The sequence below is a fragment of the Ziziphus jujuba genome, chromosome 5 (assembly GCF_031755915.1).
Source record: "Ziziphus jujuba cultivar Dongzao chromosome 5, ASM3175591v1".
Classification (NCBI taxonomy): domain Eukaryota; kingdom Viridiplantae; phylum Streptophyta; class Magnoliopsida; order Rosales; family Rhamnaceae; genus Ziziphus; species Ziziphus jujuba.
Genome location: NC_083383.1, coordinates 3,725,067 through 3,750,455, shown reverse-complemented (window position 1 = coordinate 3,750,455; position 25,389 = coordinate 3,725,067). Strand labels below are relative to the sequence as shown.

The 25,389-nt window shown below is 37.6% G+C and overlaps 6 protein-coding genes and 1 non-coding gene across 11 annotated transcripts; 5 read left to right on the top strand and 2 right to left on the bottom strand.

Moving 5' to 3' along the window:
* Positions 1-959: 959 nt before the first annotated feature.
* Positions 960-4,192, bottom strand: LOC107409105 (uncharacterized). Of its 3 annotated transcripts, XR_003054621.3 has the most exons (3): positions 2,943-4,192; positions 1,795-2,133; positions 1,462-1,600 (listed from the first exon to the last, which is right to left on the bottom strand). XR_003054621.3 is itself a non-coding variant. In XM_016016537.4 (2 exons), exons 1-2 carry the CDS (start codon positions 3,997-3,999, stop codon positions 1,344-1,346), a joined length of 1,314 nt encoding a protein of 437 aa, XP_015872023.3. In that variant the 5' UTR covers positions 4,000-4,187; the 3' UTR covers positions 960-1,343. The 3 variants fall into 3 exon arrangements, 2 of the variants coding, with proteins under 2 accessions (XP_015872023.3, XP_015872024.1); XM_016016537.4 differs by lacking the exon at positions 1,795-2,133 and having other exon boundaries at positions 960-1,600; positions 2,943-4,187; XM_016016538.4 differs by lacking the exons at positions 1,462-1,600; positions 1,795-2,133 and adding an exon at positions 2,215-2,714 and having other exon boundaries at positions 2,943-4,190.
* A 2,173-nt stretch (positions 4,193-6,365) lies between these two features.
* LOC107433685 (uncharacterized) lies at positions 6,366-7,966 on the top strand. The gene has a single exon (XM_016045001.4). The coding sequence runs from the start codon at positions 6,806-6,808 to the stop codon at positions 7,898-7,900; it is 1,095 nt and encodes a 364-aa protein (XP_015900487.3). The 5' UTR covers positions 6,366-6,805; the 3' UTR covers positions 7,901-7,966.
* A 1,511-nt stretch (positions 7,967-9,477) lies between these two features.
* On the top strand, positions 9,478-12,654 carry LOC107433695 (exocyst complex component EXO70I). Its single transcript, XM_016045016.4, has 2 exons — positions 9,478-10,921; positions 11,007-12,654. Exons 1-2 carry the CDS (start codon positions 10,127-10,129, stop codon positions 12,351-12,353), a joined length of 2,142 nt encoding a protein of 713 aa, XP_015900502.3. The 5' UTR covers positions 9,478-10,126; the 3' UTR covers positions 12,354-12,654.
* Positions 12,655-12,944: 290 nt separating this feature from the next.
* Positions 12,945-15,505, top strand: LOC107406255 (F-box protein At3g12350). Of its 2 annotated transcripts, none has more exons than XM_025069393.3 (2): positions 12,945-14,308; positions 14,421-14,804. In XM_025069393.3, exons 1-2 carry the CDS (start codon positions 13,352-13,354, stop codon positions 14,448-14,450), a joined length of 987 nt encoding a protein of 328 aa, XP_024925161.3. In that variant the 5' UTR covers positions 12,945-13,351; the 3' UTR covers positions 14,451-14,804. The 2 variants fall into 2 exon arrangements, with proteins under 2 accessions (XP_024925161.3, XP_015868849.3); XM_016013363.4 differs by lacking the exon at positions 14,421-14,804 and adding an exon at positions 14,905-15,505 and having other exon boundaries at positions 12,948-14,308.
* Positions 15,506-16,173: 668 nt separating this feature from the next.
* LOC107433684 (LIM domain-containing protein WLIM1) lies at positions 16,174-18,359 on the bottom strand. Its single transcript, XM_016044999.4, has 5 exons — positions 17,853-18,359; positions 17,185-17,281; positions 17,052-17,095; positions 16,870-16,959; positions 16,174-16,753 (listed from the first exon to the last, which is right to left on the bottom strand). Exons 1-5 carry the CDS (start codon positions 17,985-17,987, stop codon positions 16,526-16,528), a joined length of 594 nt encoding a protein of 197 aa, XP_015900485.3. The 5' UTR covers positions 17,988-18,359; the 3' UTR covers positions 16,174-16,525.
* Positions 18,360-20,152: 1,793 nt separating this feature from the next.
* TRNAP-UGG (transfer RNA proline (anticodon UGG)) lies at positions 20,153-20,224 on the top strand. Its single transcript has one exon. It is a non-coding gene; the product is annotated as a tRNA-Pro (tRNA).
* Positions 20,186-24,081, top strand: LOC107433692 (GPN-loop GTPase QQT1). 2 transcript variants are annotated; one of them, XM_048476457.2, is made up of 11 exons: positions 20,206-20,526; positions 20,709-20,828; positions 21,077-21,121; positions 21,456-21,535; positions 21,683-21,757; positions 22,233-22,336; positions 22,428-22,584; positions 22,686-22,773; positions 22,868-22,940; positions 23,020-23,150; positions 23,723-24,081. In XM_048476457.2, the coding sequence occupies exons 2-11, from the start codon at positions 20,737-20,739 to the stop codon at positions 23,781-23,783; spliced, it is 906 nt and encodes a 301-aa protein (XP_048332414.1). In that variant the 5' UTR covers positions 20,206-20,526; positions 20,709-20,736; the 3' UTR covers positions 23,784-24,081. The 2 variants fall into 2 exon arrangements, with proteins under 2 accessions (XP_048332413.1, XP_048332414.1); XM_048476456.2 differs by lacking the exon at positions 23,723-24,081 and having other exon boundaries at positions 20,186-20,526; positions 23,020-23,578.
* The last annotated feature ends 1,308 nt before the right edge of the window (positions 24,082-25,389 follow it).

The window sequence follows — 25,389 nt, the reverse complement described above, 5'->3', positions numbered from 1 at the left end:
TCATGCAAAATGTAAGACTCTAATCAAAGCCACGATAATTTTTAATTAATTTATTAATATTCTTCTCCCGCCTAATTATTGAATCTTAGGTATTCAGGTTGTCCTCCAAAGGTAATTAATAAGAGAGAAAGAGAGACAGAGATATAGAACTCATCACAACTGTCAAGTCTGATAACGAACGAACATAATCCTTCTTTCTTAACATATATACACAAGAAACTTTTGTCCCTAATGTAATGACCCCTTCTGGCTTCGGATTTGTATCCATCTTTAACAAAATGCAAGGTGTCTGTCGCAAAGTCACTGCCCTACAAAACATCTGAGTCACTGCCCTACAAAACATTCAATCTCAAATTACGAATTATAGAACTAACTGCTCGCATGAATAAGATTGTACACTAAAAGATACATTCACACATGAAAACTAAATTCAAGTAGAAAAAAAGTTACGAAACATGAAAATATAGGGCCCAGTCTTGTGCGAGAAGAGTAGGCAAGTCCTTTCCTATTCGTATTATCATCCTGATCAAGTTACACGAAGTCCTTTAAAATTAAGCATTTACCATCCAGTGCACCGCCCTTTATCTTTTTCTTTTATTTGTTTGTTTGTTTCTTCTGCCAAACCCCAATACAATGACTCAATAATATATATTGCTGAGGAAATCGATAATAACTCGGATGTGGAAACCGAAGCAAAAATACGGATCATGATTTGCAGAGACAAAATCAGGTTAATTAAACAAACCAAAAACTCATGAAAATAAAACATAATTCACCAACAAAACTGTAAAAACACAACCAGAATAATTGATATGTTTGCTATACCTAAGGGGCAACATTAAAATATGTCCTTAATATAACGGGGGTTGAGAAAGAAGAACAAGAGATTTGGAAAAGATACTTGATTCATTCAAAAAAAAAAAAAAAAAAAAAAAACTTCTTGTCCACAACCGACAAGATATATAAGGACGACAACCACATTTATAAGATATACTTAACTGCACGACATAGTGGAAAGGTGACGAATATTAACAAAACAATAACAACAATTGCACTACAACGCATGCTTTAACAGTTCTGACCAAGGTCCCCACACCGATCAGGCCTTGGGACATGCACGGCGCATGGCGCTAACTTAGGACCATAAAACCCCTCCCACTAACAACATCCTTGAGGATGAAATCAGGTTATGTCTTAGGAAACCGCTACTTATTCTTCCACAGATTTTTCTATGGTTTCTCCATTTTCCATAGGCATTGAGTCTTCAATCATAATCGCTAGCATTGATGACCCGCAACAAACTTCTCATCATAATAGTAACATAATCCCTTCTCTTGACATTCTCACACCTTTTGATTGGTGATTCGCCGTGATGTTGTTGGACTAGCGTACGAACTTGGATTCAGAAGCTGGTTTGGTAGAGGACCTAGGACACCCACTCTTGAGTTGAGGGTTGCCGAAGTTGATTGGAAGCAATATTGTCGGCTCTGTCTCTTTTGTAACTGATTTTGCTCCTCCATTAGCCGAGCAACTGCAATTGTATGTGCCAAGGTGCGAGGTTGTTTAATATTCACATCAAAACGGATGTTATCTTGGAGACCTGCAATAAAACAACCAACAAGAAAATTTTCAGGCAACCATCAACTCGATGTGAAAGCTTTTCGAAGGCTTCTGGGTAAGCTTCTACGGATTAGGTTTGCTTAAGATTAGGTTTGTTTAAGCATAGTTAAAGCTTCCAACAGGTCTTCATAATCGGTTGGACCAAAACAAAGGACAGCTTTGGTGAACTCATACCATGTAAGTAATCCGAAAAATTTCATCAACCACTGGTAGCATTAAACGGATGCCTTCGAGGTGGAAGGATGCCAAAGGCACTTTTTGATCAGGTGCAACATTTTGGAAATATTGCTCTACCTTGTAGACCAAGCCAATTGGGTGATTGCCATTGAACTTTGGAAAGGACAATTTGAGGTGTTGAGGAAGGTGATCGTGGGTGGGATTGAGCTCAGTTGGCAACATTTGGAGGGTCGCATTGACTTGATCCAAGCTTGACTGATTTCATGCTAAGATTTCGTTAACCTCGTTGCAGAATTTCGCATTGGTTTTCCCACATGTATCCATGGTTCATCAACTCTGACAGTTGATATGTCCTCAGTTTTCCAATAACATATAGAAGAGAAGATAGCAGGGGTTGAGAGAAAAAAGAACAAAACATTTCGAAAAGATACTTCATTCATAAAAACCTCTGCTTCAATTGAGTATACATGTAAGGACTACAACCATATTCCTAACAAATAGTAAACTACATACATAGAGGAAACGTAACAACTATTAAGAAAACAATAACAATAACTGCACTACACCCTCACGCCGACAAAGGTTTGTCAATGCAACAAAAAAGAGGTTGTGCTATGTGTTTTAAAAGGGATACATGGCTTGATGAATATCTATTAGCAGTACTTCCTCCTATACATGCCTTCCAATTTAGAATCCATTATTCCGCTAGTTAAATATATACGAGCCTAAAAGCATTCTTGTTTTCCAGAAAAAACAACTCCAAGTTTTTGTTCATAACTAGCAGCTCCAAATCCCTAGACCTTGCACATCCAGCTACCCGAATCTGCGAAAGTATATTTACAAAGACATACTAAAATAACCTAAAGACACACTCTTCCTTTACAGCAATCTATACCGTCTTCAAAATCCTTTACACCCTGCATTTTGCAACACAATTTTCAATCCGGCATTCATCACCAGCGCTTCCATTATTAACAGAAAATTGAAATAAGATAAATCCATCTAATTTCCATAAACAGATTAAAAAATAGACAAAATGCTCAACCAAATCGAAATCACTTCACAGAAATAAACACAGTCCAGAAGCTACAATTCTTCAAACAAAAGAGAAAATTATGGAGATCAAGAAAAAAGTGCATTCTCACCAGATACAGAATGACTGCCCTCCAATGTCTGCATTCTAGCAACATTGCCATCAAAAGGCTCCCCTTTCTTCACCCAAATCAATCCAGCGTCTCTTGGGTTTCGTACTTGTTTGTGAGATAATCTGCGAGACCCGTAGTCCCTCAACTCCCTTTTACCACGGTCATTATAAGTGCTAGTCCTCTTCATTTCATTACATCCTTTCCCCTTCGAATCATTTATCGACAAATCCCTAAATTTGGTTTCAACTTCAACCTTCGTCCGGTTCAAATCCCTGCTGCTGCTCTTTGCCCTAAATTTACCTTCCATTCCTCTGCTTTCTTTGCTCCATGTCCCCTGCACGTCTTCCCCCTCTTCGTTCGCCGGTGGCTTGTGTGCCACACCATCGTTTTCAGTGACCTCCTTCCGCTCCTCGACCACAAGTTCAGGGTTTTGCTTCATTCCATTACACCCTTTCCCATTCGAATCATGCACCGACAAATCCCTAAATTTGGTTTCAACTTCAACCTTCGTTCGGTTCAAATCCCTGCTGCTGCTCTTTGCCCTAAATTTACCTTCCATTCCTCTGCTTCCTTTGTTCCGTGTCCCCTGCACGTCTTCCCCCACTTTGTTCGCCGGTGGCTTGTGTGCCACACCATCGTTTTCAGTGACCTCCTTCCGCTCCTCAACCACAAGTTCAGGGTTCTGCTTCTTCCGATAGGTGTTCTTCCTGCTCTTCTTCTTCTTATTCTTGGAGTTGATGCTTTTTCCCTCTTGATCAACATTCTTATTATCCCTACCGACTCCGACTTCCGATACCGAAGCTTCCGGCTTATCTAGCTGATTCCTTTCCACTCTACCAAGTATCAGAGACTTAGAAACGGGTTGGCTTCTCCGAGCGATAGCGTTTTGATGTTGAAGCTTTCCCTTCTGTTCCTGTTTTCCTTCTCCCTTTTTCTGTTTCTCTTGCTGTTCCTTGTGTTTCTGTTTTTCTTCTTTCTCTTTGAGCCAACGCTCTTGAAGCTGAACGAGTGTGACGTAGTTGGATGGGAGACAGGAGGGCTTCTTGTTGTCCTCCATATCAGCGAGCCACCACCGCCACCACCACCACCACCACCACCTACCCACACACTTCTATTCTACCAAGGCGGAGCCATTTTTTTGCTCCCTCCTTCCTTAACTAAACAAACCGGTGACGCATGACTTATTTTAGTCTACTCTCTTTACTCTTTCTTTCTTTTCTTTTTTTCCTTTTTTTTTTTTTTTGTTTTGTTTTTCTTGTCTCCTTGTTACCAATTCTTTTTTCATTTTTCTCGGCTAAAAAAAAATCTCTTTTTCCGTTTTGTTTGGTTTCAACTACGCGCCTATACTTTTTCTTTTCCTTTCTTTTCTTTTTTTATTTGGGCAAGACCACGCGCCTAGACTTTAACCTCCTTCACGAATCTGCAATTAGATTATTTGGAGCAAATATTTTTTTAATTAGATTGTTTAGCCCACAACGCCCTGTGAATGGTTCTTTTGCATTTTTATAAATAATAACATGTCCATTAGAAATTCTTTCCCTAAATTCGATTATTGACTAATGAAAGTAAGGTATCCGTAATTATTTTATAATTTTTAGAATTAGATCCCTTTAATATTTTTTGCTCCATTAAAGATATATACCTAAAAATTTTAACAAATAGCATCTCATCTATTAAATAGATAAGTTTAACTGTATAAAAATTATGGATAAGAATCACTAATAACTTCTCAATGTCTATTCACCTTTAAACTTATCCAATCAAAATTATCAAAATATATTTATTAAATATATTGGTAAATTGAATGCTATCCATACATAATTTTTATTTTATTTTATGATTTTTACTAATACATATGTATGTACAAATAAAAAACATGTACATATATTATAAATAGAAAGGAAAAAGTGAGAGTGGATGGAGGGAGGTGTAAAAAGATCTTCACTGCTTATATGCATCGCTAAAATTCTTTTTATCACATCATAGATACAAACACTCATTTAAAAAACATACTCTCCAATAGTATTGTATAGACATAGTAATGAATATTGTTTATTGTAGAAAATCTGTTAGATAGAGTGATTTAACAAATATTATTTTTAACAAAAAAAAACATTACCAATAAAATAATCTATTAAAAACAAATTTTAGTCAACAACAAAATTTATGAAAACCAAGCTTTATAAAAAGTTTTTACATATATATTTTTTTTTCAAAAAATAATTGATACATTACTAGTTAATTGACGTTTAAACAAATTTTATGTTTTTGGATCGTTTATCTATTAAGTAAATATTAATGTCACATATACATAAACCCTTCTAACTTGAACTTATCCCAGAAAAGGTCTTTTCACTGTCAAAGGGTCAAGATTTTATATATTATATTTATATATGCATTTTAAAGTAAGTTTAAATAGTCAAATAAAATTATTTCAATTGATAAATTATTTAAATTTATATAAGAAAAATTGTAAATTATATATATATATAGAATAGTAAGCTTAGACATATTGGAGACACAAGTTAAGTGCCTTTCGTATAAGAGAATCTATATTATGATAATAATAGTTATTATTATTATTATTATTATTTTTATATACATTATTATTTTGCTCATATAAAAGAGTCTATATTGATTAATTGTTTTATATTTGCTTCCTTGACCTAAGCTAGTATGACACTTCTAGCCTTCGTGGAAATTGGGATATGCCAAAATATAAATAAAATTTGAGATCCCTTAGAATGGGCCCAATTCAACGTCTATGACTAGCAAGTTCAACATTAGGCCCTGTTTGTCTCCTTGCCATGTTACTTGGCCCGAAAGGAGATATTAGTCAATTATTTAATTAAATATAAAATGATAAAACAGAGTTATGTCATTCTTTATGTTTCTTAATCAATCACAATGAAATGATAAAGCGTAAATAAATTAACAATCACTCTGTCTGAAGTCTAGAGTCTAGAGCTCATAGGAAAAAATCTTTACACAGTGACTTGGCAAACACGGCGACCGTAATAGGGAAAAAAGAACCAAAAAAAAAAAAGGGGGCACGCTTCACAAGAGCAAAGACTACGTTTTGACAACCTCTTCGTGCAAGGGGCACGTGTAAATTATATTTCCCTTTATGCAAGTATTTAAACCACCCCCCAAAGGGCTCAACCTCCAATCAGATTCTAACCCATCCGTTGCATGGAATGGAAGATACTTAGCGGACACGTGGAATGGGGCCAAACATAACCGACCCTATTTCCGTAAATTTGGAGATGTGAACAAAAACGAGCCAAACCAATCGTGATAGGTGTAGGCACGCATGGCGGCCAAAACCCACACGCGTTATGACGAGAGGGCCTCTGTATTGTAACTTGTAAGGGGTAAAGACGCGGCCAGCCAGCCAGCCAGCCATGCACCTGATTGGTATTAGAAGAAACCCATCCCAGGCATCCAGAGACTACTATTCTCCTCCTGTTTTCAAGATCAACTCCTTCGGTTCGATTTACCCAGAAAAAAAAAAAGAAAAGGCCTATTGTCTGTCTTACTCTTAACTATACCATGGTCCATATGTGTACAGTCTCAATTCCCACATGTCCATATTTCTAAGCCTCTCAAACACGTACCCACCGTACAAAATCCAAGTGTCATTTTCTCCTGCCTCCTTGTTTCATGTTGCCTCTCTCTCATTGGTCAATTCCAACCCTTATAAATCTCACCCCCCCACCTCCCCCAAAACCCACTTCCTTCTTCTTCTTCGGTTGCTCTGCATTTTTTTCACTCTCGCAAAATAGTTCTTGCCTCCATTGCTCTCCTATCTTCCTAACCGGAGTGAAGAAAATAAGTTAGCAAATTAGCACCAAATTCCAACCATGATCAAGACTCTCAATCCTTACTCCAACACAGCGAAAACTGCTGAGATTATGTCTAGGTACAGACCCATAGCTCCGAAACCAGAGCAACCCACAAATCCTTCCGACGACAACTCTTCCGTGTCGCAGAAGATCAGAGAATCTCCTTACCTGAGAAATCTATGGCCACAACTGCAGGCCAGGCCCACCAGAACAAGAAAAAGAGGTAGAGCCGCCATATCACCACCCACTCTCAAACGACAGAGGAGCCATGTCCTCGGACTTTCTCCTCCTTGTCATGTCACTGCTTCCGCCAACAATCTTTCCTTGCAGGGCTTCGCTCGCCGCCGTCCACAGCTTCCCATTCCAAACTCCGTCGCTGAAGCTACCGCACCAACCAGCAATTTGGTGACTCTGCCTCTCCTTCCTCCTAATTCGGTCCCCATTGGTGCTAACCAAGCGGTGCTACAGGAACTTGACCTCTTGAAACCCTGTAGAGAAGAAAACCTTTTAGATTTGAACACCAGCTTTGCCGAAATCCCAGAGGAGAAGGATCTTTTGGGTAAATTACAAGAATCTCCTTCCACAAACACCTTCAATGTCATAGCTCCTCAGCCGGTTCGACCGGTAGGCTCAAGCATACGCGTTGGGCGTATCAGTGAGGACCCAAATTTGGCCTTGGCTACGAAAGGTTGTCGTCCTAAAAAACCAGAGGAGGTCGAAGAGGAAGTCGAGTCGGAATCGCTGCCGGTGGTGATATCGGATTCGAACAACAAGGTTAGGATGGTGAATTCTGCTTACAAGGAGATGGTGGGCCAGCCTGAATGTTCGTGGCTTGATTCGATGGTGAATAGCAGTGATGGTAAGGTAGGTGGGAGCTCATGCAAGAGAATCAGTGGGGAGGTAGTTCTTCAACTCTGTGATTCCAGGATGCCGATTTCTTCAAATGGGTTTTCATGCTGGGTGAGAATCGAGTGGGGAAGTGAAAGGAATAAGAACTCCGTCAATGCTTTCTGCGATGTGATCAGGTTGTCCTGCGAGTCCAAAGACTACCTCTTCACATGGAGGTTCCACACCCATACCAGAGAGGCTTCTCAATCAAGTTGTAATATTTGATAATATTTGTGCTGTACATATTATTAGACTTCTCTTTACTACAAATATCAAAGTAATGTATATTGACATCCGAGTATATATAGTTTTAGGAACCCAACTGCTAGCTAGCTTTTGTTATGTTAATCTTCAACCAAGTTGTTCCTTGCAGTAATTTGCTAACTGCTAGCTAGCTTTTGTTATGTTAATCTTCAACCAAGTTGTTCATTGCAGTAATTTGCATTTTATATATGTATATATATAAGACAACTTCTATTAAGACAACTTATATCAAATTATTATAATAATTAAATGTAAAATATACATGAAAAAGATAATGTGAGCGAGACGCCGGAACTCAAAAAGGTCAGAAGGTTGAAGATCTGATTTGACAGAAATAAAGTTTTGGTAGATGCAGCCTTTAAAGAACAAAAACTAGTCGGTTATTATTATTATTTCTTTTTTCGGCTATTCCAAGCATTTTTTTCGTGTACGAAACATAAGGAAAACCTTGTCCTCGATCTGCCCTGAAAGCCTTGTCTGAAATGAAATTAAATTTGGGAAGCATTTAATTCTTGGAAAACTCCATCATACTTATTTCCATCTGCACACAAGGAAGAGTGGGTGTGCGAGTTTGTCAACACTTTGGCAAATGGGTTAACCTGTGATGTCCAACCCATCAATGGTTACTTTTTCAGTTTTCCCACCTGCACCGATTTCAATAAGAGCAACCCCATTAGAAGCTGTTTCCTTTTTCTATAGTATATTATGGTAAATTTTGCTTATGAATGCGCTTGCATGTATTTTTTTTGGGCTTAAAACATAATTTTGTTCGTTAATTTTTGTACAGCTGCTTCGGGTTTCTTTTCCAAATGTTTTACTTTTTCATAAACCATATTAATCTTGAAACCTCCACTCCAGTGTTTGCTTTATGTCTGGGGGACCTGCAATATCTGTAAGAGCGCTCAAACAATTTTCCATTCTTGCTCAAACAATTTTCCATTCTTCAAGAAATTACTCCCAAGTCTACCCAGACTCAACAATTTTTAACGGTTAAAATTCTGATCAGTTTTTACCTTTTTTTTTTCTTTTTTTTTTTTTTTTTTTTTGGGGGTACAACATATAGAATGCATGTCTTAGAATAATCCAAGTTATCACCGTCAAAGCTTTTTGACCAGAAAATAAAAAAATAAAAAAAAATAAAAAAAATTGCTATCACCGTCAAAGCTGATAAAGTATTTTTATGAAAAAAAGAAATGAAGATATGTATTGAATTTACCAGAATTAGCAGTAAAAGCATTATTGCGTTAGCCACAGCTGTCCTCTCGACTACAAGTATAGAAACCGAACCAAAAATGCTTTCACAGAAGTTAAGGCACCTATGCCACAGCTGTCTCTTGACTACAAATGTAAAGATCAAACCAAATAAGACAGCTATGCCACTAGAGTATCCTTGCACACACATTTATATCTTAATAATTTTTTATTCCAATTTTTTGAAAAAAAATATATTTATACATACAGGTGAACTCCTTTAGGAATCTTTTTCTTTTTTTTGGTTCTTTTTTTCTTGAATAATCATTATATTTTGTATTACACCGAGAGTTCCTTTTCTAAAACGGAAACAAGAAATCTTTTTTTAATCTATGTTACGCAAATCTGGAACAATTTCAAAAATCGAAGAATACTCCCAAAAAGCCAAAAAAAAAAACGTTAAAAAGATGAAAACACAAATAAACAATAAAAACAAAAATAGACGGATTAGAATATGTCCACAACACCAAAAGTCCAATTGGGCATTGTCATAATATGTCTCCTAACAGGCCGGTATTGATTGAGAATTTCCAAACTATGGGCCGGGCTATCAGAAGCCCATCAAGGATGGTCTTTGGAGACGAAGAAAATCGTCAGTTAGTCATTTTCGTGAGGCACAGTTCACCACCATGTCTGGACATTGGGACTGATTCATGGGGTCTGGAAAAAGTAAAACACCGGCCGTATATATTTCATAGTATAAAAATTCCAAAGTACACCTTTTTGTTCGTTTTCGATAAGTACATGCCATTTGTGCTTCGTTGGCATCGAGGGAGGCTAGCCAATACGGTTTCTTCTTCCGCGTCTTCTTCTGCCTCCGAGACATTGTGCTTGTCGTTGTGTCTGATCTCCCAACACCATAAACTACGTATACCCATCTAAATTGTTCAAAAAACAGTGTTCGAGTTTGTTTTGGAGATAAAAAAAAATTAATCAATGGCGACCAACCAAGATCAAGATTCGACCACCATCGTTAAGCTGGAAAAAGCCTGCTCCGATTTGAACACCCTTCTTAAAACCTCGACCACAATGGAAAAAAGCCTAACTACAATGGACAGCCAGTTCGATGCTATAGACGAAGCACTTTCCACTGCGTCAAGAAAAATAGCTCCTTTACAGTCTTTGGCCATGGCCACTAAAGCTCTTGACACGCGAATAAACCGTGCTGTCACTCCCGCTTTTGCTCTCCTTGAAAGCTTCAAGCTTACTGACTGTCTTCAACACAAGCTACTCGACCTCTCCTCCAAATTATCAGAGACCAAAACACCGAAGAAACGGCTCGAGAAACTCCTCAAATACGTGGACGGTGTTGACCAGCTGAATGCCGCAATAAACTCGATCAACGAAGAGGGTGAGCCAGCAATTCAGAAGCTTCAAGAGGTGGTTGAATTCTTGAGCAGGACAAAAGCAACAGGTCAAAATAGGATAATTCGTTTGAGAGAGACACTGATCACCTTGAAGGCTCTGTATGAAACAGAGGTTGATTCCATGAAGTTTGAAGGGTTGCTTGATGAAGCTTTGTTAAATTTGCAGGATGAGTATGAGAGCTTATTGCAGCAAATAAAGCATCCAAATATGAGGGATTTGCAGGCCGATGATAAAGAGAATAACCAGATTGTGCTAACCAATTCTGATTTGGGCACTGAAATGCAGGTCGAAGTTCTTAGACGGATTTCAGAAACTCTGGCAGCGAATGACTGTTTGGATATATGCATCGACATCTTTGTTAAGGTAAAATTAAATTGAATTTGAAGGCAATGATTTAATTGCAAGGTTATCAGATTTTGAATTTCTTTCTGGCGTTGTTGTTCAACAGGTGAGGTACAGAAGAGCAGCGAAAGCGTTAATGCGGCTAAATCCGGAATATCTTAGAGTTTACACACCAGAAGAAATCGATGAAATGGAATGGGAAAGCTTGGAGACAGCCATAGCCCTTTGGATCCAACACTTTGGACTGGCCGTCAAAACGGTGTTGGTATCGGAGAAGAAACTGTTCCAACAAGCCCTGGGAGGCATCATGGAGGGACTGATCTGGCCAGAGTGCTTCGTAAAGATCGCCGACAAGATCATGGCGGTTTTCTTCAGATTCGGAGAAGGCGTTGCCAGGAGCAGCAAGGAGCCTGAGAAGCTGTTCAAGCTTCTAGACATGTTTGATTCCTTAGAAAAACTCAAGCCCGAATTCTCACAGGTTTTCGAAGACGAAGCCGGTGCAGATATCTGTACTCGGTTTAGAGAACTCGAAAAGCTTCTTATCCATGCATCAAGCAAGGTGCTTTGGGAATTTGGTCTCCAAATCGAAGGCAATTCGGACGGTTTTCCTCCTCCACAAGACGGTTCTGTCACCAAAATAGTAAGATACGCCATTAACTACCTCAAATACCTTGCAACGGACAATTACATGGTTATCATGGCAAAAGTTCTCCAAACAGAGCAAATATGGAAATCCGGAATCTTATCCAAACCCGAATCCGAGGAAAACCTTCTCAGAGAAGCAATATCCAATGTCATGGAAGCTTTGCAGAGAAACGTGGAGTCGAAACGTTCGCGTTACAGGGACAAAATTCTACCACATATATTCGCCATGAACACGTACTGGTACATTTACATGAGGACCAAAAACACAGAGCTGGGAAAACTACTGGGAGATCAGTATCTGAAAAAGAAGTACAAGGTTGTGGCGGAAGAATCAGCTTATATGTATCAAAAGCAAACCTGGGGACCTTTGGCGAGAATGTTAGATAAGGAAGATTTGAAGTGGCGGAGCAAGGAAGAGTTGGGGCGCTTGGTAAGAGAGAAAGTGGAAGCCTTTACGAAGGGTCTGGATGAGATTTTGCTGAGACACAAAGGGCATTATAGTGTTCCTGACATTGGACTGAGAGAGCAGATTAGAGAAGCCACAACGAAGCTCGTGGTTACAGCTTATACTGAGTTCTTAGACTTCTACTCCGATGCATTGCAAGGGACTTTGTATATTGGTCCTGAGTCGATTCAGGGGAAACTGAATCAGGTGTTTGATAGTGCATCTGGAAAGATGAGACGTCGTGATTCATATAGTCGGACGGCTAAGGGAAATCCGGCATCAGTGGAGGCCGAGATCATGGAATTCCAACGGTCCAGATCAACTAATAGCGATGTCAGAGAGCTTGACATCGTTCTAGATTGAGTAGTCGAGAAACGACCGTGTTTCAACGGCTTCACTTAGAACCCTATGTAAGTGGTAAAGGAATCGGTTGGATGGCGACGGTGAAAGTTGGGTTTTAGCAGTTTTACAGTGTATTAGCATGCGAAGCGACTCATATAAAAATACTGTACATTGTGTTGTTTGGCTGTACCTTAATGGTGAAGATGAAACTCTTGATATTTAAGCCATTTTATTCAAGTAATAAGCAAATTGCAATAAGGTATTAGTTTGAAAACAAATTAATAACAAATGCATTTACCAAAACATAAAAAATAAACAACCAATCATGTTGGGAGGCTGTGTAATTTTCGAGGTGCGAACTATTGAAGATTTTCAATCCAACTTAAATATTTTCGTTGTTATTTATTTGGATCTTAATTGTTTTTTTGGGTCAATAAAACCATATGAGTTAATTATTTTCCAAATGTTAAGGTATACTTGCAGCCAAAACACAATTTACATGTAGGCTTAATTTGATTTTATTTATTTTTAATTATGAAAATTACATAATTGGGTTTTTTTTTGGTTAATACTAATTGGATATTGATCTGTAAAAGGGTATTAGCTTACCTTTCTTCCCTCCTGCCATTTCTAGACCGCACGAGGGTTGAGGATGAAATAGCCAAGTATGGCTTTCGTTTCGACATGTTTACTATCAATCGGCTCCATTAAGGTGTATTTGGGTTGATATAAGCCCAAATATATGTGCATGTAATCCAAGGCCCATATAAAAGTATGTATGACACTGCGAAGCTTCTACGACTCCGATTTCCAACCGCTTTACTTCTACAGGCGTTATACGGAAGAATCATTCCCCTTCTCCAAGAATCTACCAAAATTTTATCCTTTACACAGCAACTGACCAAAACCCTGCCGGTCAAAACTTCCATCTTTCATCTTCGCCCGCTAATTTTCCCGAGAAAAATCCACAATTTTCCGAGAGATAAGTTTCTTATTAATTTCTAAGTTCCAGGTCAAAAATGGCGAGTGTGAGAGACCTGAGTCTATCAATTGACGGAACAGGGTGTTCCGTTTCTTTCATTGATTTCCCGGAAGATGTCCAGCTGTGTATCCTTTCGTTTCTCACGCCCGCCGATATTGCGACATTCGCATGCACGTCGAAACGTTTCGTATCGCTTTGCAAAGACGACGGTAAGCTATGGTTCGCCATGTGCGACAGGAGGTGGGGCACGAAGACCCAGATCAAAAACTGGGGTAGAGGGAGAATCTCCTACAGGCTGCTCTACAAGACTCTCAGCGAATGGGAGAATCTAATCGGTTTCTGGCGCCGAAGCGGTTCAGGAACCGCAGGTACATCATCCCCACCATTGGTCTTCTTCGAGTGGGGTTCTTCGTTCCTCACCGGATCCAGGGTATCTCCATCGACGACCGGAACATATGGTGTGGTGAAAGCTCCGTTTTTATGGATGAGTCTGTCGCAGGAAGGCCAGGTTCTCAACTTTCTCGATCCGGATGGTCGGAGCGATATGCTGGGCGATTTCGCGAGCTCCGGGGAAATCGAGTGCTTGGAGAACGATTTGGTACCCGTCAATGTTAGTTTCATGGGGAAATCCCATTTCGTTGTGGAGGAAGATTTGAGCTTTGCGTATTCGAATTCGAACACTCCGGAACAGAGTAAAAAGGGGATTCGGCGGAGTTCAAGTACTGTGAGCTTGTCCGGAGACGATGGTTGTGGGGCTGGGGAGGATGTGACTGGATCGGAGATTGGGTCGCCTGGAAGCTTGCCGGACCGGTTAATGTCGGAGATTTATCAACATTTTGCGAACCGGACTAGCCCGGTTGGGGACAGGTCTTCGAGGAGGCAGAGGCGGAAAGAGAAGGAAAGACAATCGAGGAGGAAGTGGGAGCCGGAGCATTTCGTCAAGATTGTTAATTGTTCGCCCACTCCATCCAGGCCTTTGCAGGGTCTATGGAAGGTGTTGTTTAATTGTTCCTTTCTTTGTTTTGATTATCTTGCTCATTTAAATGCTCGATCATCTGTGCATTGTAATGGACTTGTTGTGTTTATTTTGTTTTGTTATCGTGCAGTGGAAATTTATTGTTCTAAAGTTGGGATAAATTGGAGACAATATGAGATGAACCAACGACTGTCGTTTCCAAATCTTGAGTGCTTTCTAAATACGTCCATTTGAAATTTATTTGGCATATTTGTTCCCTTTTTACTAAGCATTATACTGGATCATTGATGAAGTTGGTCAAAAGTGTTGTTCGGGGCTGAAAATGTTATGTACATATTCTAATATGCAAATGAATGATAAATTAGTTGGAGAGAAAATCAGTCTTTTTAGCACTTGGTTTCTCAGCAATAAATGCTTTTCTAGCTATGGTATGGGATAAAATCACAAATAGTTTTATCATACTTGGGAAAGTCAGAACCAATATTCTGCAGGCAGCTATAGTATGCATAAGAGATTGTTTTTCTCCTTTCCCTTTTGCTTCTTGTAGAGTATCATTTCAAAAGATGATGCCTTTACAAGAGCTCTTCATTGTGGCTCATTTCCTTTCCCTGCAGGGAATTTATGATGACATGAACTTGGGTTTTTATCTTGTTGCATATGATGACATTGGTGGCATTGCCTGCCGAAGGATTTGGAACTCACCTGAACGATTTGCTTCTTATGGTCCTGTGTTTTGGACATCGAACACTACATTTGTGGAGTCTCCATTTTCTGTGGAAGAAGAAAATCTATATGATAGTCGTGTACATCTTCAGCCACTTGCAGAAGCAGATTCCATTGACGGGATCCCGCCGTTGGCTGAAAGTAATGTGGTCTCTCGTATTCTTTTCATCAACTCAAGTTTTGATCTAGTTATTCCACATTTGTCAGGAACTACTGCAAATCCTCAGGGGGTGGAGGGAAGGATTTGGCAGTATGGAGATGGGACATTTGGATTTGGATTTCTTCGGGATAATTTTATTGTAGACCTTAGGCATGTTTCCAAGAATGGCTGCCTTCTTGATGCAATAGAGTTTCGTGGTGACTGATTTACTTGTTTGGGATATCTTTTTGTACATTATTTATTCTGTTATGTCTCTGGATGCCACTTATGTGCCGTGGCACTGTGTATAACATATTTATTGAGGAATAATATGTCAAATTCCTTTACTGTTACCTTAAGTTGATATCTCTCTCCCTCTCTCCCCTGTTGCGGCTCAATCATAATCCCTACTGCTTAATTTCATTTCAATTTAAAGATTGTTATTATTATTATTATTATTATTATTATTTTTTTTCCCCGCTGCTGGTTGTGTTGAAACTGATTATCCATTTTTATGGTCCTTGACGTATCTAATTTTAAGTCAAATGGATACATTTTAAAATCCTGTCTCTAAAATTTGTTTCATTTGCTTATCCATTGTTTTATTTCCTCCAATGGTACAAATTGAATTTCCAGTTTCTTCTGTATTTGTTGAGTGAAGTTCAAGTTTTTGTTTACTTTGTTAACGATTAGAAAATTAGTATATGTAGAAAGTGATATACTCCTGAACTCTTCACCTCAAAGATCTACTCTCCTATACCCTTATTTGGAGAGGAAAAGCAACTCAGCTACCTTCTTGCAAAGGAAATCAACTCTCTGAAATGATATCTAATGCACACATCCTACATTAGTTATATGAAAATCAGCCATAATGTAAGCATGAATATGAGATTTCAATGATTTTTCAATCATTTGCATCTTATAAATAAACCAGGCCAGGGGAACACTGAGGAGAAAAACAAAAATATATGTATATGTAAACAGAGCCAAAGGAAAAAAGCGGAACAGAAGAAGGGGGTGGTGTCACGGAATAACAGAGGGAATTCTCAACATTTATTAAACATCAGTAGTAACACCATATAAGTTCACAAATAAACCAATTAGGTCTTTCAGTAGGGCGTAGGGAAGGGGAAATAACCAAATAGGTTTTGGCTTCTCATCTGAGCATCCACAAACTCACAACAAAAACCCAAAACAAACAAATGAACCCACAAGCTTCAACCATAAATTTAGTCTTCCATCTGTTATGCAAGCAAAATGCGTTTGGACTGCAGGGAAAAATGCCTGGTAAGGTATGAAAACAACGGCAACATGGACGATGTAGAGAATAGTGATTGATCTGCGGTACCATAGAATCATTTTTATTCTGCATATCATGTTTCTGCAGCAACTTCTCTGACAGTCACATTGTCATTTATGCCTTCCTTTTCATGGTCACCCTCAAGCTGGCTCAAGTTTCCCTTTTCCTTGATGAGTTGGGTATGGTGGTGCTTGCAGTAGAGTCGACCCTCATGTGCAATGTAGTTAGATGGGCTGATCACACACCCTCCATGGGTACACTTGAAACAGCTTTTGTGGTAAGGAGTTCCATTCACAGTAACCTGTTAATTTACGAGTTTCATGATGTTAGGGATATGCATTTCTTGTTTTGGTATCAAAATATGCATCTAAAAAGGCTTTGTGAATACGTATGAGTGTGAAAACAAATTCAAGTGACCTTCTCAGTAGGATAGACAGTATTCTTGCAGCCAAAGCATTTATCTCTAGTTCCACCAAACATACTTGTTACTTTAGCCACCGCCGGTTTCTGTTTGAAAACAGTTCATTGTCAAGATTAAGAGCAGATATCCAGGAAACGTGAATAATGCAACAAGAGAAACTTAGATTAGGGGCCATTACCTCACAATCAAGAGGCCTCTCTGGTTTTACAATTTTTGGTGTCCCTGAAAAGTCAAGTCTAATGTGAACATACCATCTCTCCAGAACAAAGAGGATGAAATATGCCTATCAATTTTGTTGATTTTGGATTTACCTTCAAAGCTTTTGTCAAGACTGCCAGTTCTTTTAAAGAGCTGATCAAAGTGTGGCCTGCAATAGAGTACTCCCTCGAAGGAATTGTAGTTGCTTAGCTGCAAATTTACCCTATTGTTCAACGAATTTGCATACAAAATCCATACTTGCAAGTACTCATTTGCTATGATACTTTGATGCGGATTAGCAGATTAGTCATATATACTTTCAGATCATGAATAGAGGGGAGGTTATAAGAAATGGTTAACACAGACTAAGTAGTTAAGATCATAGGAGGGATTAAATCCATAAACAATTTTCTGGCATAGACTACAAGCCAGCAAACGTTTAGCTAAACTCAATTCTTTCGTCTGAGCTTTTCAATCGATTATTGAATTGATATACGGTTCCGTGAAATCAAGATTCAAGTAAAAAAGAGCTCAGAGTTCATGAAAAACACAACCAAGCAGAGTTTGCGGTAAAAACATTGAAATGAATTTAGGAGCAACAATGGCCATCAACAAATAGATCGTGGTTAACAGCATCAAACACATAAAAGAATAAGAATAGGGTACATATAAGAATTATCAAAGAATGTGGTATTGGAGGACAAACTGATAATAGTAAAAGATAAGTACATGGAACAAACAAGAAGATGGAAAAGACAGAGTGGTCATTGAAGCAGCATACCTTGAGGGTTCCTTTGCAGTGGTGGCATCGAAAGCAGGCTTTATGGTAGATACGGTTATCCGCAGTGAGCTTATCGACCAGATACACTGTCTTGTCGCAGGCCATGCATTTCTGGGTTGTTCCTGCAAATGCCATCCTTCCAATTCTCTTTCAAACTCTCTGTCTCTGTCTTTCCTGGATTCTGGGTTTCTCCTTTTCTTTCTCTTCAAGAACTAGTAGGGGGCTAAAGGGAAGGAGAACAGGAGGAGGAGATAAGGAAACTCTAAAGGAGTGAGAAATGTGAGTTACAGGAGATTGCGGAGCCCAAAAGCAGCATTGTAGATAATTAAAGTTACTACCATTTAGCAATCATTTTGTCCCAATTACAAGCACTTACCTACCGTTGTCTCTCTGATATTTTTCTTTTCTTTTTCCCTGTCCTCCAACAGTTGAAAGGTAAAAAAGATGACAAAAGGTCAAAGTTACTACTATATTCTCCTTCCTTTATAAATTTACACAAGACCTTTTTCCTTTATACAATTTTGTCTTTCTCTTTTTTTTTCCTTTTTTTTTTTTTTTTTTTTGGTCGTAATACGATTTAGGAGATAGGATAATATATGTCACTGAAACGTATCCTTGTTTTTTCTAGTTCTATATATAGAATTAATTTACCTTTACTTGAATTGTCCAAAGTTAAAAATTCTGTTATTGTTTTTTGGTAGTTATATGGGTTTTGTACCAGACGAACCAAAAATCCCCTGCAGTGTGGAATTTGGAAATCCAGAAATCCTACCATAAATCTAGTGTGCTGTGGCTTTCATGTGGCAGACTAGTAGAAAGTAGCCAAAAAAATGGGCCATGCTATTAGTTGATCGGTTGTCTCATAAATTAATATTCAGATAATGACTACTGAAATCTACTGCATTAATTGGCTTCGAAGCTATTACGTGCTAAGCATGAATGTGGGAAATCTGGTGCAGGGGTCGAAATCCCCTTTAACAAATTGAACAAGGCCGCGCCTGATACAAAGAGATAAACTAATCCAATCTGGAAAATGACAGAAAAACTCTTTGTAGAGAAAAATAGATATGACAGAGAAATAATTATGGGTAACACATTATTGTTTTCAAGAATATTTTAAAAAAAAAAAAAGCATTAAAGATTAAAAAATTCGGGACCTGGAAAGCATTCTGTTTCTCCAAAAGAAGAGAGACTTTTTTTTCATTGTTTAAAGTTGAGACCCCTCTTGTCCATCAAATGCCAGCACTGTATCAAACTCTACCTAGCTGGCTTTTGCTTGCCTTCTCATTTCACATAATATCTCTGCTTCATGATTACATTACCTACGCAAGCAGGTATGCTTCATTTATAAGTTGGGGAATCATTTAAAAAACACATATAATTAGGCAGCCCTACGCAGAAATGTCCTTTACAGTCAAGCATATTCCTCTTTGGTATCCCATTTGGCTACTTTTCTAGAGAACCAACTATTCAGAAACTCTACAAAGAAAATGTCTTAAATATTTATTTTTACATATATTGCTTGAACATAGATGTGAAACATGCAGGGTGGGCTGCTTTGTTGATTTTTGAGTATGCATGTGTAGCATATATAAAAAATTGAATGACAGGCCCAAAAAAAAAAAAAAAAGCGTTGAATTGAAGAATGATATAATTAAATGAATCTGAAATGATGGAGATGGTAGTGTCTTTGATATTGCATTGCAACGCTAAATAATGATTGATAGCTATGTTTCATCCAAGGATGTCCCACACAAGACTTTGCATTGCAATGCACTTTGCTTTAGACATGAATGGATAATAAACAGGGTCATTATTATAGTAGACTAGTGGTTAATTGGTTAGGCATATATCTAAATCTGATATTGATGTACCGGAATATAATATTATGTTCTTAGGCAAATGCTTAGTCTCTCTGTGATTCGAGTACACGCAAAGTCGCATATACAAGAACTCTGGTCGAAAGGAAAAGCGATAGCAAAAGAGATGAGTGAGGGTTCGCTAGTTCTTAAAAATCATAAGGGTCTTATTGTAAGGGGAAATAAAATTTGTGAAAGTTTTTGGTGTTGAAGAGATCATTTCGTAAACAAAAGAAAAATAAGTAAAAGAGAAAGAAGCGTTTTAAAATGATGGCTTACAAACTCATCCCCTGCTTTATAGTCTCACATGATCCCACGTGAATGGAGGCGAGTGTGGCGCGGTGCATGATCTAAACCATTATCATATCCCGAAGGGATCAGTATGATTTAAAAGGAAGTCCGTTTTGATAAAATAAAAAATTTGGTTAAGCGATAACCATCGGGCATTTGGTCTAGTGGTATGATTCTCGCTTTGGGTGCGAGAGGTCCCGAGTTCGATTCTCGGAATGCCCCTATTACATTTTTATTATTAGTTCTTTTCACCACCGCCATACGTGTAAGTGCAACAGACCAACAGAAACCCATTAAACCCAGAAAAACCCTTAAAACCATTTACCAAACGCAAAGGCGACAATTTCAATCTTCCTTTTGTGTGTTTTTTTTTGATGTAATTTCTAAAGGCAGCAAAAGCAACAATCTCTGGTTAGTTTTTCCATCGGAATTTTAGCTTTAAATCTCTGAGAGTGAGGTCCACTCTAGGATTTTCGGCTCCGGCGGATTAGGCCCAAGACCTTCTTCTAAATACATAACCTCCGGTAATTGGGTCGATATTTCTGTTATCTGTATCTCATGGGTTCCCACACTTTTCACTAATACCTTGTGCTATTCGTTTTGTTGTTTATTGTATACCCCAAAACTCCTTTAACTTACCCAGCAAATAATTTTAAGCTTTTTTTTTTTAATTTAATTTTTTTTGTAATGTATATGATTGTAACAGATACAAATTCTCAAGTAAAAGAGGGAAGATGGTGTTTGGGCAAGTTGTAATTGGTCCACCTGGATCAGGGAAGACTACTTACTGCAATGGTATGTCTCAGTTCCTCAAGCTCATTGGAAGGTAAACTTCTACATTGCATTTTCTTTCTTTCTATTCTTTTCTTTTCTTTTCTTTTTTTTTTTTTTTTTTTTTTTGTTGATATACTGAATGATAATAATAGTCTTGTGACTGGAAGAGTGGGATTTTTTGGATGGGTAAGGAGATGATGCTATTATATGTGTTTGATGTCCTCCACTCAAGCTTAACTGCCAGAACATGAGAATATTTATATTTTCACATTTACAATTTGAATCATTGTGCTTATGCAGGAAGGTCGCTGTTATCAATCTCGATCCCGCTAATGATGCATTACCGTATCCTCTTTGTTTTATGCAGTTAGGATAGATTTGAAGCTTAAAATCCAATGGGGATTACTTGACTATAAGAAAATTGTGATAAAAAGACAAATATAGCATACATATATAGCACATGATATATACTTACATGTTGAATGATAATATGTGAGAATTTTAATTTTTCTTAACTAATCTTTTTCTTATGTGGTTTTCATGTTCCAAACATAGTAGTGTTCCATTTCTTTTTTTTTTTTTTTTTTTTTTTTTTTTTTGGGGGGGGGGGGGGGGGGGGGGGGGGAGATTCAATCTGATTTTGGTAAGTCAATCTAATATTTCCTTAATGGAAACATAGTTATGAGTGTGCTGTGAACATTGAGGATCTAATAAAACTGAATGATGTGATGATGGAGCATTCTCTTGGTCCTAATGGTGGTAAGCGACCTTGTTTTTGACAGTTTCTTCCTATTGAACGTTGTTTTGAAAAATTAATTTCAAAGGGAGTTTCTGCTCAAGTTTTGTTAATGTGTATGCCCTTTTCGTTGTGTACTCTCTAATTTCTGTTTCATTATGTTTTTCTAGGCCTTGTATATTGCATGGATTATCTAGAGAAAAATGTTGACTGGTTGCAAGCTAAATTGGAACCTCTTTTGAAAGGTTAGTAGCTGGTAGGTTGTGCATTGCTTTAATTCATCTTAGAATATTCAGGCTTTATTATTGGTCATTATGATAAACCTTTTTTGTTTCTTTTAATTGATACTTTCTTTCCTATTTCCAAAATGGTGAAAACTTAGTCTCTTCAAGAGTAACTTTTTAAAGCTAAAGTTATAAGTTGCTCATCAACTTGATATGCTACTTTTTTATTTAGTCAACAAGATTGCAGAGCTTCTTGTTATATGATGTGTACTGCAGATTGTAATATAGATGTTGAATATTATTCAATAATCAATTTAATCTTTTTGCTGATTGTATGGGATGTTGTTTTTCTCCTTAGTTTCTTAAGGGCCTGTTGGCTAACAATCTCTGTTAATCCACTGAAAACTAATAGTAACCCTAAAACCTTGGTCCATTGTGAGATACATTTACCTGTTGTGTCAGTACATGTTAGCTTACTGTGCTGTTAATTTTGCAGATCATTATCTCCTCTTTGATTTCCCTGGCCAAGTGGAGTTATTTTTCCTTCACTCCAATGCTAAGAGTGTTATTATGAAACTTATAAAAAAGTTAAACCTTAGGGTATGATTATGTGTTCTATGGTAAATTTTTCTACAGTCGACCAGGAAATAGACAGCTGAGGTGATTTCAACTTGCTTTCTAAATGGTGCAGTTGACTGCGGTGCATTTAGTTGATTCTCATCTTTGCAATGACCCTGGGAAATATGTTAGTGCATTGCTACTCTCCTTGTCCACCATGCTTCATTTGGAACTACCACACATTAACGTCTTGTCTAAGATTGATTTGATAGAGAGCTATGGAAAACTAGGTATATATATATTTTTTTTTCTCTTTAGTATTAAGTGTGTTTCATTTGGTATTATCACTGCTGCCTATCCTCCTAACTGTCAAATTTTTAACATGTTGCAGGTTTTAACCTTGATTTCTATACAGATGTACAAGATTTATCGTATCTACAGAACCTTCTTGCTCAGGATCGTTACTCTTCCAAGTACAGGTGTGATCGGTGGTACAATTTTTTTTATTGCAATTTGTGTAAATCATTCTCTATTTCTCTTTGCAATGTATGCCATTTGTGATTTGTATTGCAGAAAGCTCACTAAGGAGCTCTGTGATGTAATCGATGACTTTGGTCTTGTCAATTTTACAACCTTAGATATTCAGGTACGCATATTTCTGTCCAAGTTATTCTTTAAGCCCATTTATTGTTTATCAATTTATTTCACAGTTCTGTCCTTTTCAGGATAAAGAGAGTGTGGGCAATTTAGTTAAGCTGATAGACAAGACCAATGGATACATTTTTGCTGGCATAGAAGCTAGTGCAGTTGAATTCAGCAAGATCGCAGTTGGCCCTCTTGATTGGGATTATTACAGATATCCTTTTATTATTAGTTATTTAAAATGCTCTGCTCATAATTGTTTATACTTCCAATTTTCTCAAGAGTTGCATCATGTTTTGAGCTTTGACAGAACTCTATGCTGAGAAATGTAGATTTACCACGAGTTGCCCTCTAAGAGAAGCTGTGGGACCTCGAAAATATTTTTATTTTCTTCTTTTATGTAGCTTGACCATCTCCATCATATCAGATTGTGCATTCGAGATTGCATAATGAACAACGCTAGAGATACTGAGAAGTCTATCAATATGTATACCAAGTGATGATTTCATTATTTGATTGGCTTATATTCAGCTACAATTATCCTTCAAGGGTTTGATTTATCCATATTTAGGTTGTATTAATATATCAATGATGAAATAATAAGTCTCCTTACCACATCATCGTGGTAAACAGGCTGTTAGACTTGTTGGTGCCCCTAGCAGTAGCAGTACCCTTTGTGATTATTATTACGTTTTCTCTTTTTCGTCAGTGCCTTTTTATGTTGCAATAATCTGATAACTAAGGAAGGCAGAGTTTGATATGTTTTGCTTAACAAAGGCTGTTCACGGTTGCAGCAGTGCAAGAGAAGTACATGAAGGATGATGAAAATTTTGATGACAGTGATTGATGAACCTATCGATCTCACTGATGTTGCAGAGGAAAACCAATGTCTAAGGTTACGGAATTCCTCTCTGAGTCATGGATCCAGAGGAATGAAGTGGCAGATAAAATCTTGTTCCTCCCTTTTGTGTCCTATAATCATTGGGAGGCACATGGTCAAAAGAAAAGAAAGGACCTTATCCGTCTTGAGGGCTTGTGTATTATATGATTTCAATTTTTTAACCTGTATTGTGTTTCATTGATGTGGATATAATACATTGCAATTGGAAATGTTCAGTAGCTATAAAACAACTTACTTGGGGTTTTATGTTGTTCACCTAATCACTAAACTTTAATGATGATTTTGTAGATAGACAATTATAGCTTTATATATAATATAAATCTTACATGTTGAAACCCAAAACATGAACTTTTAAAACCTGTTTTTGTTTTAAAATTCATGTAGAGATCAGGGTTTGGTTGGGGCTGAAATTGACCGCGGAGTGGAGGCTTGCGTGTAGGAGGAAAAAGCAGCAGGTAATAGAGTATTTAGCTTACAAATACGCGGTTACGTGAGGTGAAGAAAGCAAATGCAAAGCATATGATTTATTTGTATTTTATTGAAGAGGTCAGGACACCTAGCTTGGATTTGGATGACGATTAATACTCGACTGGTTCACCAAACCCAGAATAGAAGATTTTTTTTTTTTTTTTTCCGGGGAAATTCATCATAGAGGATATTGAAGAAGGCGTTTGATTTTATCTAATAGAGAAAAATTCAAGTACAAGATAATACTTTTTGAAGCCATTAGAATTTATATTTTAATCTTGTAGACTTCAAGAGTTACGCTAAAGAAAGACTTACACCACCTTAAACAAAGCAAAAAATATTCAAGTTGAAAATTCAAAATAATGAACTTGGGGATTTTAATAATCGTTAAATGGTGGAATATAAACCTACAAAAAAATTCAGATGGTCTTATCTATTTTATTTTATGCTATCCTGCTTTCCAACTAAAACTAGGAGGCTTTTTATTTACCAGAGGCTTTTTGTTAAAACTTGTAATTAATGGATTTGTAAATGGTGCTAGGCCAAGGAACATGTAGACCTTAATAAGGAAGTTTCTTAATGAGAGGAAAGGAAGCTCATTTAAGGCTCCTAGACCTAGTCTTCTAGAAGATGATAAAGATTATATATGTCGTTCTCTAAGCTTTTTTGTGGTTAGAGAGAGAAAGAAAAGCCGTAACGACAATGTTTCAACAACTTTGAGATAAGTCGTTTTGCATTTATTAGAATCGCAGTCGTGGTTAGGAGTTAATCTACGACTTCATTTTCTACAACTACTTTTTGCCTGAAATGCACGGACCAAAAATTATATTAAAAACTTGTAAATATGCAAGTGTTTCTCGTGGATCATTTTGTATCACCAGATGGAGAAGCCCCTTATTTTCTGGAAATCAACGCCGTTAAAATGCCTCACTATGCTGACCCACAAGCTGAAATCCAAATCGACCATTCTTTTTGCTAAAAATAATAATAATAATAATTTGACAATTTTGTTTTTTTTTCCCATTTTGCTGAAAAAATTAATTAGAAAGCTTGAAGCTCAAGTCTTTTGAGTTTAGATCATCTA

Coding starts and splice junctions, on each gene's coding strand:
- LOC107433692 (XM_048476456.2), top strand. CDS start 20,737: ATGGTGTTTGGGCAAGTTGTAATTGGTCCACCTGGATCAGGGAAGACT. Junction 21,758..22,232: donor ATTGGAACCTCTTTTGAAAG/GTTAGTAGCTGG, acceptor TTAATTTTGCAG/ATCATTATCTCCTCTTTGAT. Junction 22,337..22,427: donor TAAAAAAGTTAAACCTTAGG/GTATGATTATGT, acceptor TAAATGGTGCAG/TTGACTGCGGTGCATTTAGT.
- LOC107433695 (XM_016045016.4), top strand. CDS start 10,127: ATGGCGACCAACCAAGATCAAGATTCGACCACCATCGTTAAGCTGGAA. Junction 10,922..11,006: donor GCATCGACATCTTTGTTAAG/GTAAAATTAAAT, acceptor GTTGTTCAACAG/GTGAGGTACAGAAGAGCAGC.
- LOC107406255 (XM_016013363.4), top strand. CDS start 13,352: ATGGCGAGTGTGAGAGACCTGAGTCTATCAATTGACGGAACAGGGTGT. Junction 14,309..14,904: donor CTTTGCAGGGTCTATGGAAG/GTGTTGTTTAAT, acceptor CTTTCCCTGCAG/GGAATTTATGATGACATGAA.
- LOC107433684 (XM_016044999.4), bottom strand. CDS start 17,987: ATGGCATTTGCAGGAACAACCCAGAAATGCATGGCCTGCGACAAGACA. Junction 17,282..17,852: donor ACTGCAAAGGAACCCTCAAG/GTATGCTGCTTC, acceptor GTAAATTTGCAG/CTAAGCAACTACAATTCCTT. Junction 16,960..17,051: donor AGAGGCCTCTTGATTGTGAG/GTAATGGCCCCT, acceptor GTTTTCAAACAG/AAACCGGCGGTGGCTAAAGT.
- LOC107433685 (XM_016045001.4), top strand. CDS start 6,806: ATGATCAAGACTCTCAATCCTTACTCCAACACAGCGAAAACTGCTGAG.
- LOC107409105 (XM_016016537.4), bottom strand. CDS start 3,999: ATGGAGGACAACAAGAAGCCCTCCTGTCTCCCATCCAACTACGTCACA. Junction 1,601..2,942: donor GGGCAGTCATTCTGTATCTG/GTGAGAATGCAC, acceptor GTTTTATTGCAG/GTCTCCAAGATAACATCCGT.